The sequence below is a fragment of the Pseudophryne corroboree genome, chromosome 1 (assembly GCF_028390025.1).
Source record: "Pseudophryne corroboree isolate aPseCor3 chromosome 1, aPseCor3.hap2, whole genome shotgun sequence".
NCBI lineage: Eukaryota > Metazoa > Chordata > Amphibia > Anura > Myobatrachidae > Pseudophryne > Pseudophryne corroboree.
This window is the reverse complement of record NC_086444.1, coordinates 1,084,416,706-1,084,428,877: the sequence shown is the minus strand read 5'-3', so window position 1 is coordinate 1,084,428,877 and position 12,172 is coordinate 1,084,416,706. Positions and strand designations below refer to the sequence as shown.

Below are 12,172 nucleotides of genomic sequence, written 5' to 3'. Positions count from 1 at the left end.
CAGCCGTGGACTACCGTACTGCGTCTGCTAGTATAGAGATGATAATGATATAAAAAATATATATATATCACTACTGCAGGTATATATAATATAATGACGGACCTGCTGGACACTGTCAGCAGACTCCTAAACTACTAGTATGAAGAAGATAGAAAAAAAAACCCACCACAGGTAGGTATACAATTATGGACGAGCACTGACGACACAGAGGTAGCTACAGCCGTGGACTACCGTACTGCGTCTGCTAGTATAGAGATGATAATGATATAAAAAATATATATATATCACTACTGCAGGTATATATAATATAATGACGGACCTGCTGGACACTGTCAGCAGACTCCTACTACTAGTATGAAGAAGATAGAAAAAAAAACCCCACCACAGGTAGGTATACAATTATGGACGAGCACTGACGACACAGAGGTAGCTACAGCCGTGGACTACCGTACTGCGTCTGCTAGTATAGAGATGATAATGATATAAAAAATATATATATCACTACTGCAGGTATATATAATATAATGACGGACCTGCTGGACACTGTCAGCAGACTCCTAAACTACTAGTAAGAAGAAGATAGAAAAAAAAACCCCACCACAGGTAGGTATACAATTATGGACGAGCACTGACGACACAGAGGTAGCTACAGCCGTAGACTACCGTACTGCGTCTGCTAGTATAGAGATGATAATGATACTTAAAATATATATATATCACTACTGCAGGTATATATAATATAATGACGGACCTGCTGGACACTGTTAGGAGACTCCTAAACTACTAGTATGAAGAAGATAGAAAAAAAAACCCCACCACAGGTAGGTATACAATTATGGACGAGCACTGACGACACAGAGGTAGCCACAGCCGTGGACTACCGTACTGCGTCTGCTAATATAGAGATGATAAAGTTGATAGAGATGAACAAAAAAAATATAACACTACTGCAGGTAAATATTTATATAATATAATGAATGACGGACCTGCTGGACACTGTCAACAGAATGCGTTTATAGAATAAAAAAAAAAAACACCACAGCAGTGTTTAACTTTTTCAGGCAGACAATATACTGGTGGTCACTGGTCAGTCACACTGGCAGCAAAAGTGTGCACTGTACTCCTGCTATAACTGCACCCCAGTCTCCCCCACAATTCAGCTGTGTGAGCAGTGAGCACTCAGCACAGTCAGATATACATAGATGATATTATCATGCAGCACACTGAGGCTGAGCACAGATATGGTATGTGACTGTGTATCGTTTTTTTTCAGGCAGAGAACGGATTATATTAAATAATAAATAAAACTGGTGGTGGTCACCAGTAACTATCAGCAAAACTCTGCACTCTGAGTACTCCTAATGCTCCCCAAAATTACTAAGTTAGTAGTAAATCAACTCAAGTGTCTCTATCTATTCTAACGGAGAGGACGCCAGCCACGTCCTCTCCCTATCAATCTCAATGCACATGTGAAAATGGCGGCGACGCGCGGCTCCTTATATAGAACCCGAGTCTCGCGATAGAATCCGAGCCTCGCGAGAATCCGACAGCGGGATGATGACGTTCGGGAGCGCTCGGGTTAACCGAGCAAGGCGGGAAGATCCGAGTCTGCCTCGGACCCGTGTAAAAAGGCTGAAGTTCGGGGGGGTTCGGATTCCGAGGAACCGAACCCGCTCATCTCTACAATTAACTGATATACATTTCCTTGAACCTGGCCTTGAAATAGGTAAGATTTGTAGTTTCTTTATTACACTCAACAAGTTAAAGTTTTCGCTTACTTACTACTTACTTACATCTAACATGCATGAAAATCGTGTAGTTTTCCAGGTACTACAGTCCCTTCTCCCAAACACTGCCACTTTTTTATTATCTTCAACAGCAAATAGATCTATAAGCACCGTGCTATATAACAATTGCTGTGTACCTGGTGAGAGTCTGTTACTGCCGGCGCGGCACAGGTGTCCGTCAGCACCGCACTGCACTAGTCATCAGACTAGTGTCCGGCAGCACCGCACTGCACTAGTGATCAGACTAGTGTCCGGCAGCACCGCATACCGCACTGCACTAGTGATCAGACTAGTGTCCGTCAGCACCGCACTGCACTAGTGATCAGACTAGTGTCCGTCAGCACCGCATACCGCGCTGCACTAGTGATCAGACTAGTGTCCGTCAGCATCGCACTGCACTAGTGATCAGACTAGTGTCTGGCAGTACCACACTGCACTAGTGATCAGACTAGTGTCCGTCAGCACCGCATACCGCACTGCACTAGTGATCAGACTAGTGTCCGGCAGCACCGCACTGCACTAGTGATCAGACTAGTGTCCGGCAGCACCGCACTGCACCAGTGATCAGACTAGTGTCCGTCAGCACTGCACTGCACTAGTGATCAGACTAGTGTCCGGCAGCACCGCACTGCACTAGTGATCAGACTAGTGTCCATCAGCACCGCATACCGCACTGCACTAGTGATCAGACTAGTGTCCGGCAGCACCGTACTGCACTAGTGATCAGACTAGTGTCCGTCAGCACCGCATACCGCACTGCACTAGTGATCAGACTAGTGTCTGGCAGCACCGCACTGCACTAGTGATCAGACTAGTGTCTGGCAGCACCACACTGCACCAGTGATAAGACTAGTGTCCGTCAGCACTGCACTGCACTAGTGATCAGACTAGTGTCTGGCAGCACCACACTGCACTAGTGATCAGACTAGTGTCTGGCAGCACCGCACTGCACTAGTGATCAGACTAGTGTCCGTCAGCACCGCACTGCACTAGTGATCAGACTAGTGTCCGGCAGCACCACACTGCACTAGTGATCAGACTAATGTCCATCAGCACCGCATACCGCACTGCACTAGTGATCAGACTAGTGTCCATCAGCACCGCATACTGCACTGCACTAGTGATCAGACTAGTGTCCAGCAGCACCGCACTGCACCAGTGATCAGACTAGTGTCCGTCAGCACCACACTGCACTAGTGATCAGACTAGTGTCCGGCAGCACCGCACTTGTAATCAGACTCACAATAAACTACAGTTCCCAGCAGCCCTTGCTGCCGGGAGCTCCCAGCAACAAGGGCTACTGGGAGCTGTAGTTTATTTTGAGTCTGATTACAAGTGCGGTGCTGCTGGACACCAGCGCCACTCCAGCAGTAACAGACTCTCACCAGGTACAGTCTGACAGTACTGCTTTTCTATCCTTTGGCTGCGGGTGGCACAGCCAGGCGGCGCCCCCTCCTTGCCTGGCGCCCCTGGCGAGTGCCATCCTGGCCAATAGGTAGATACACCCCTGGCGGCCAGTATAGGAGAGAGGGTGGTGAGCCCATCTGCTAAAATCAGAAAATGTTTTGGCAAAGAGAGGGTTGTCATTTAAGGCATATAGGCCCTCATTCCGAGTTGCTCGCTCGCTAGCTGCTTTTAGCAGCATTGCACACTCTAGGCCGCCGCCCTCTGGGAGTGTATCTTAGCTTAGCAGAATAGCGAACGAAAGATTAGCAGAACTGCTACTAAATAATTTGCTGCAGTTTCTGAGTAGCTCCAGACCTACTCCTAGATTGTGATCACCTCAGTCCGTTTAGTTCCTGCTTTGACGTCACAAACACGCCCTGTGTTTGGCCAGCCACTCCCCCGTTTCTCCAGACACTCCTGCGTTTTTACCTGGCATGCCTGCGTTTTTTAGCACACTCCCGGAAAACGCTCAGTTACCACCCAGAAATGCCCCTTTCCTGTCAATCACTCACGATCAGCAGTGCGACTGAAAAGCGACGCACGAACACCAGCAAATCTACTAGGTTTTGTGTTAAATAACTTAGCGAATGCGCACATGCGCATTTTCCACCTAATCGCTGCGTTGCGAAAAACGGCAACGAGCGAACAACTCGGAATGACCACCGTAGCCTGGAAGGATGGCTGGGAATTTTGATACTGAGATAAGTGAAACTATCAGCAGCTGCCCATTTAAACGGAAAAGAAGTACCCCAGTCCCAGTTAATTTTAGCGCCAGTTGCTTCTAATGCGTGCACATAACTCTCTGATGCTACAACCACCACAAGACCTTGCCGTTAAAAGTGATTTAGCATAAAATTGAATATCTATCACTGAATATATTTTAAGTTTATTGGAAGTCAAAAATCATCGTTTTGGAGAAATCAGTGTCTTGCAAAACTATGAAAACTTGTCTGATCACAAAGAGCTTTGAAGTGCACATGGGCTATCCCCCCAGGGGCATAGACACAACTTTGTGGGCCCCATAACAACATTTTGAAGGTGCCCCTACTCCCTTTGAGAGACACTACTCACCATAGCAGTTGTTCATATAATGCCTCATAGTAGTACCATAGTTCATTTTATGCCCCATAGTTGTGAAATAGTTTACATTATGCCATACAGTGCACCCAGTTCATATTATGCCATATTATAGTGCCCCAAGTTAACAATATGCCACATTGTACTGCCAGTACACATGCCACACAGTGTCCCCAGTTCACATTACATCACACAGTGCTTGGTGGGCAATTCTAGGAACCTAGTAGACAACTTTATGACCTGGGTACAGTTGAGTCAGGCCCCAGAGGGGGTTCCCTATGTCTCTGGGCCCCATAGCAATGGGACTCCCTGCACCCACCCGTCCATGCATCCCCCCATATGCTTATTCCTGATTAATCACTGAAACGGTGGCCCTTTAATATTCAGCATTTAATACTTTCAGATTTTAAATTGTTAAGCAATGGTTTTCATTTATTATTTCCTGTAGAAGAACTTACAGTAACAGAAGCCATTCTCCAGAAGGACTCCTCGGCATTGTGTTCACACTCAGCCATAACAGGACATGAGTCGTAGTCAATACCTAAACTCATGGAAATGAATCACAAATTAGAGGCCAATATTGATCATTGATTTACCAAAATGGACAACTATAAGTGCACTCAAAATACAAGGAGGGACATGTCTATAACCAACAGCAGGTGCTCTAGGGAACAATGCATACAACACAACTTAGTGAGTGCTAGGTACTAATAAAACAATCCTTTGTACTAATTCTGACATATTTTGATTTCCTTTTTGTAGGGATTTTATAGCACTGTTCTTTACAGTTTGTTCAAAATCTTTATTAATTTCAACAAATGTACTGGCCTTCCAGTTAATATGTAATTTAATAATACCACTTTCAGACAGAAAAATCTCAAATTCCCGTTTTTTTTCCGGTTTTGTGAAGCCGGGAAAAACCCGGGTTACAGTTCCTAACCCTCTTTCACAAAGCACATTTAACCCAGATTATTTGACCCCTTTCAGACAGAACCTGTGTCAGCCCTGCAATAGACTTGTGTGTCATAAGAAATGGACTGTTTTTATGGCACACAGAGATGAGGTCATGAAAAGTGGGTGGTGACTGCTCACAGCATTGCATTAACCATGGCCGATGAGTTACTGCTGAGTAGCCTGGAGTTCCTGAGTTATTGCAGTTTTACACAGCAAATGAGAGCCTGATGCAGCTGCTTGCAGTGTGCACAGTCTTATGCCAAGAGGAGAAGGGAGCAATTTCTGGCGGAGAGGGCTATTACTCAACGCCGGTATTTGCGCAGGAGGAGAGCCCTGATTTTGGGCAGCATTACATCTACCCTGAGATTTACCAGCACGACTAATCAATCATTGTGGACCAGAGACCGCAGGCATGGACAAGCTTTCTGGGCGACCGTGGAAGCTTATCAGCCAGAGCAGTGGATGCCACACTTATCAGCCAGAGCAATGGATGGCACACTTTCGGATGTCGCGGGGTATGTTTTACTACCTGCTGGAACTTCTCACTCCAGCACTCACCAGGGGAAGCACCAACTACCGCAAGACCATCGAGCCATGCAGGAGCCTGGCGTTTGTATTGTGGTGGTGGTATGCAACCCCAGGGGAATACCGCATCATCTCCTGCTTGTTCGGTGTTGGCATATCGACGCTTCATCCCCTTACTGCAGGGTGCCCGGCTGGATGATACTATAAAAGGTTTCCTGCAACGTAAATATCTCCAGTGTGCTGGAGCCATAGATGGGACCCACATACCCATTATTGCCCCCAGAGACAACCCAGCCGATTACTATAACTGAAAAGGCTGGCACTCCATCATCCTGCAGGCTGCAGTAGACCAAAAGTATTGGTAAATAGTATGCTGTGTTTTAGTGTGAGTCATATGCTGGGCCCATGATGGGTATTGTTAAACACAGCTAATACGTATACTGTTCAGTTTCACAGTTATCTTCATTGGCTGGCCGGGTCGTGCTCATATATTTTTCACAGCAGAATAATAATACAATAGATTGCAATTATGGTATAGGGCCGGCCTCTTGCGATGTGTAGCAGGTGTGTTAAACTATAGCTGCTGTGGAACTAAACCTCCTAGCATGCCCCTGCCACAAATTTTCTATTTGGGGGTGCTGCAACTGTGGCAGGGCATGCTGGCACGTGTAGTTCCACAACAGCTGAAGGTATGCAAGTTTGACACCATTTTGTTTCACCATGGAATATGGGAAAGGTTTGCAGTGAGGATCCTCACAGCTGTGACCCCGAAGGTGGGTATGGATGGATGGAGGGTAGGGTTAGGCTGTGGAAAAGAAGGGTTGGGTGTTAGGGGAGGGGTGGGAGGGTTTTGGATACTTATCTCACCCATGTCAGGATTAGGTTGTTGGTATTCCTAATTAGTCCCTGTACTTTCCTGAACATTATGTATGCCACCTATACTATATATTATATATATATTTTTCCCTATTACAGAAATCAAAGTTTGTTGATGGGGTGGAGATCCTGGTGCACCTTATTAGAGATGTGGCATACCCTTTGAGGCGTTGGTTTATCAAGGGCTTCACACAGCATCTCCCACTCTTTCCGGAACAAGTGCATTTCACCCACACTCTCAGCTCAGCCAGGATGGTGGTGGAGAATGCCTTTGGGAGACTGAAGGGGTGCTGGCGGTGTCTACTAAAGCGCAATGACATTGCCATCACCCTGGTGCCGGATGTGTTTGCTGCTTGCAGTATCCTCCACAACTTTTGCAAGATACAGAAGGAACACTTTTTACCGGAGTGGATTGTTAAGGACTCTGAACTGTGCAATACTCCAGTAGAAGCAGCAGAAGCATCCTACGAGGGGGAGATAAGTAGTGGCAGTGCTGAGGAAGTCTGCAACATCCTCACTGCTAACTTAACTACTATGACACAGTAGAGGGACAAGGAATATGTTGCAAAAAAAGTTTTGTTTTTATTGTTTTTGTCAAAAAGTTTTGGTTTTATTGTTTCTGAAAAAGTTATGTACATGTTACCTCACATGTAACATTTTAAATATAACATCTTTACAGTTTAAAATGCTTCTTACATTTTTGAACATAAATAGGCCATAATGTGTGTAGACATTATTCACATAAATAGAAGGCATAATGTGTTTAGGTAACAGGCAGGTATGGCAGGTATGACAGGCCTGTAAAGTGCTGAATACACATGAACATTTCAAAAAGACAAAAGACGAAGAATAAAGATTATTTGCCACTGTAGGCACATAAATAGAGGGCATAAGGCTTGTACATTTAGCCTAACGTACACCCCCATCTGCAGAAGTGGCTGAGGTAATGGCTGGCATGGGCCAGACACTTGACAGGCCTGTAAAGTACCGAATACACTGTAAGAAGTGCTGCCCAGTGGACGGTTGTGAGTAGTGCCATCTGGATAAGTATACAAAGTGCCATGCGGAGTATTATTCCCTGTGCCATCTGGATAAGTATACAAAGTGCCATGCGGAGTATTATTCCCTGTGCCATCTGGATAAGTATACAAAGTGTCATGTGGAGTATTATTCCCTGTGCCATCTGGACTATTATACACAGTGGCATGTGGACTGCTATGCACTTTACCATCAGGACTGGTCTGCTTATTGGCATGTGGACTGCTACGTGCAGGGCTGTGTGAAAAATTATTCCCTGTGCCGTCTATATAATTATGCACTGTGCCATAGTGAGTGGTATTTCCTGTGCCGTCTGGACTATTATACACAGTTCCTTGTGGAGTAGCATTAGGTGGATTTGAGGGGTTTTTATTTCCATAAACTGCATGCCTCTGCTATGATGCTGGTAGTTGGAAAAATGGCCCTCAGAATAGTGAGGAGGATAAGGGTATGGAGGGTGTGGATTGTGTAATCTAGACACCAGACCATTAAGAAAGGACATCTGTGCCTCTCTGTTTTCCATAGAAATGCGTTCATGCATACCCACAAGTTGCGTGAGAAATTAATTTTGTAACTCTTTCTTGTTGTCAAAAAAGCGTCGGAGTCGAGCATCCTCCTGTGCCTCCATTTCAGCATCGGATTCTCGCAGCTGATTGACCAGGATTCTTGTCATTATGCGCATAGCTTGCTCCATCTTTGAAGTTTTTTCTTCCGTTCAGGTACGTCAAAGACTAGAAATGGAGGAAAAACAACAATTTAAAAAAATCAAATAGCAGTGATGTCAGCATATATGTGCTGGAGGCCTTCTTCCTCCTGCGCACTAGCTTCACACTGCAACATATACATTTTGAGTATTGGTGAAGACAAAGATATCATGTGTGAGTTATGGAAGTGCGCAATTGTACAAACACTGCATGCTATGCATGATGTATCCTTTCTAAAGGATAAATCGTGCTATTAGCGTGCAGGTGTGGCCTATGATGTTGTTAGCAGTCATTATTATTACTCATAAACAACATCATTGTGGAATATGGCCCATACTATATACTGGATTTTAAATAAAACTAAAATGTAAAGTGTGTGCAAAATAAAACAAAAACAACTTACTGTTCCTACGCAACTTTGGGGTCTCACTCTGCACAGAAGTCGGGGTTCCAGCCGGAGTCCCTGTGCTGCTTCCATTGGCATAGACCGCAATAGTATTGGTGACTGGGTCCCCCACAGCAGCCATAGGATCGGTGCCGCTGATCTCAGTGATGTCATCACAGAACATTGGTGGTGTCGGTGGAATGGATTGGCTGTTCTCCGGGGTAGCGGTTCGTGAGGACGCACAATTGGACGATGAAATGGCAATGGGATTAACCAGTGCAGAATTGCCAAAAACTTCATTGCACTGATCATAGTAAGCCCACTCCATTCTAGCAGCACCATTTTTCCTCCTGTTGTGGTCGTGAACTTTGTTGTAGTATTTTCTAAAAGCTTTCAATTTATTCACTACCTGCTGTTGTGTGCGCTCAATGCCCCTTGAGGTAAGTATATTGGCAATATTGGTGTACACTGTGACATCCTTCACTGTTCCAGTTATCTGCTTCCGGATCTCCTCCTCCCCTCTAACAGAAAGCAGCTCCCTGAACTCTTCCTCCTTCCAGTGCGCCATGCTGTCTCTCTCATCCATCTCCCCTGCAGCACAATTGTGACCTCATACGCCAGTGCCATGCCCGCTCAGCCAATCAGAGAGACCCTGCTGCTCAGCCAATCGCCAGTGCCCCGCCAGCTCATTCAATTAGCGCTGTAAACCGCGACCTATTTCTAAAATATCGGGTCGGACCCTTTCAGACAGCCGGCAACCCGTGTACGATCCGGGGAAAACCCAAGTAGAAACCTGGGTTTAAGTCCCGGGAATTCAGTCCCATGTTGACCCTTTCAGACAGAAAAAAATCCAGGGTCAACCCTTCCCGAGCCAGGAAATTACCGGGTTCTTTTCTCTGTCTGAAAGGGGTGTTAATGTGTCAAGTGGCTTTTACCTTTCTGTGCGGTGTGATTCATTACCAATCATTTGCTGTAAATTGGGAACGCAATTACCACATTAAACATTGGTAGACCTAGATGAAATCTACAGCCCCATAGAAAGGCTCTGACTCAGATGCAAGGACAGTGTTTGAGAAGAGGTGAGATTAATTTTTAACTGTGAAATAATATCAACCCCAGCCTTCAGGTTTGAGTACGTTGTGGTGCGGGGCTACAAAATTAGGTTTATAAATCAATACTGTATGTGAAATCATTAAGTACAGATATGTCCACTTACATCTAGCCTCTGTGTACGTAAAACAGCCTTTCTAGTCACGCCATGCCATGGCATGACTCGGTAGTGCCGAGCGTCTTTACGTGCAACTTTTTACATTAAAATGCGTCTTATTCGCAAAACGATGGATGCACAAGCAGCATATGCTGATTAAAATGATATGCGGCATGTCTATATTCTGTGTGCGTCTGTATCTGCATATGAAATAATACGTTACTGTGTTTTCCTAGAAAACACTGTAACTTACCATTTCGTATGCAGTTACAGCCGCAGATGCACAGGCAATATAGGCATGCCACCAATAAGATGCATTTTCAGCAAAAAAGACACCCAATGCTAACATAGTTGTAAGGGACCTGTCAGCTCACTCACTCCAGGCATCTCTCGCTACATGGCGTATTGAAGCAAGATATATAGGACATCTTGCCTCAATATGACAACTATCAGTAAAACACAAATACATTACCAGGATCAGATTAAGGTTTCTGGGAGCCCCAGGGCAAATAACTTGTATGGTCCACTAACAAAAGAATTACCAGAATGATAAATTGTGGTTGTTGGCATTAGTGATGTCTGAAGATCCCTCCCAATTCTCTCACAGAGTCTGTACATAACACAGCATCCCAATGACTGCCATACAGCACACACAGCATCCCGTTTACCAACATACAGTACACACAGCATCCCAGTGACCCTCATACAGTACATGCAGCTTACCAGTGGGCACCATGCAGGTCTTCAGGATACAGCCCTTTTTTAGTTTCCGTACTACCCATCTAATCGCTCTTTCAGTGTCCGCTTTCCTGAATCCAACTACTCTTCGCTATCAGTTGGAGTACAGCAAGGCTCAGTCTTAGGTCCTCTGCTTTTCTCAATCTAAACCACATCTCTTGGCAAACTAATCAGCTATTTTGGATTTCAGTCTCAAATCTACCTAACCTTCACTGATTTGTCACCATCTGTATTGGCCTGTGTCACTGAATGCCTTTCTGCCATTTCATCTTGGATGTCATCTTGCCACCTCAAACTTAATATTTCCTATTAATTAATTATATTTTCCACATACCAATAGTAGATACCAACATGATAACTGTATTACTGTTGCAAACTCAACAATCAATCCTACCCCACAAGTTCGCTGCCTAGGTCTCATCCTTGACTTTGAACTGTCCTTTGCTCATCACATTCTATCTGTCTCAAAATCATGTTACATACATCTAAAAAAATATCCAAAATACAACCATACCTTACACAAGACACAGCCAAAACTCTAATCCATGCTCTCAATATCTCCCGCATTGATTATTGATTACTGGTTTTACCAAAAAGAGACCCTCACCAATACAATCCATTCTGAATTCAGTTGCGAGGCTAATCTTCCTCGCTAGACATTCAATGTCTGCAGATCCTGTCAGTCCGTTCATTGGTTTTACTCACACACAAGGCCATTAACCAAACTACACCAACATACATCTCTTCACTAATCTCAAAATATTTCCCAACTTGACCTCTTCACAAGATCAACGTCTCTCATCCACACTCATTATTCGCTCACATCCAGGATTGGCGGACTTTCTTTGGCCTGCACTCATTTTGTGAAAAGCCCCCCCCCCACACACACACAATAAGACTCTCCTCTAGTCTCCGAACCTTGGAGTGTTCCCTGAAAACTCACATCTAAAGACAAGCTTATCAAATTCCAGAATCGCCCATGTAACCTTCATAAACTTTCCTGTCCATTAACATCCCCACTGTACAGTCCACATATATCCTCCACATATTTTCTCTTTCTTCACTTTCCCATCATCCTGACCTGTGGCCAACATTGCTGTGTGGTCATATCATACAGCCCACTAAGAATGTTTGTAATCTGGTGGATCATTATGCAATAGATACTACCTTTTTTTGTGTATCAATGCCTATTTTCCTATAGATTGTAAGCTTGCGAGCAGGGCCTTCCTACCTCTATGACTATTATTACCCAATTTTGTTTAATCACTGCTGTTTCCAGTTGTATAGCGCAACAGAATTTGCTGCGCTATTTAAGAAACTGTAAATAAATTAATAAATAATAACATATCAGGTCACTCCATGAATAATTTACTATAAAAAAACAACAACTTTTTTTTATATAGTAAAGTATTCATGGGTGACCTAATATATTATA

At 44.5% G+C, this 12,172-nt stretch overlaps 1 protein-coding gene across 1 annotated transcript in view; it reads right to left on the bottom strand.

Moving 5' to 3' along the window:
- The window catches only part of BST1 (bone marrow stromal cell antigen 1), a 73,118-nt gene that overhangs the window by 39,911 nt on the left and 21,035 nt on the right, over nucleotides 1–12,172 (bottom strand). The window contains exon 4 of the mRNA XM_063957000.1: nucleotides 4,769–4,851. Coding sequence (XP_063813070.1) covers nucleotides 4,769–4,851 — 83 coding nt within the window. The remainder of the gene's footprint in view (nucleotides 1–4,768; nucleotides 4,852–12,172) is intronic.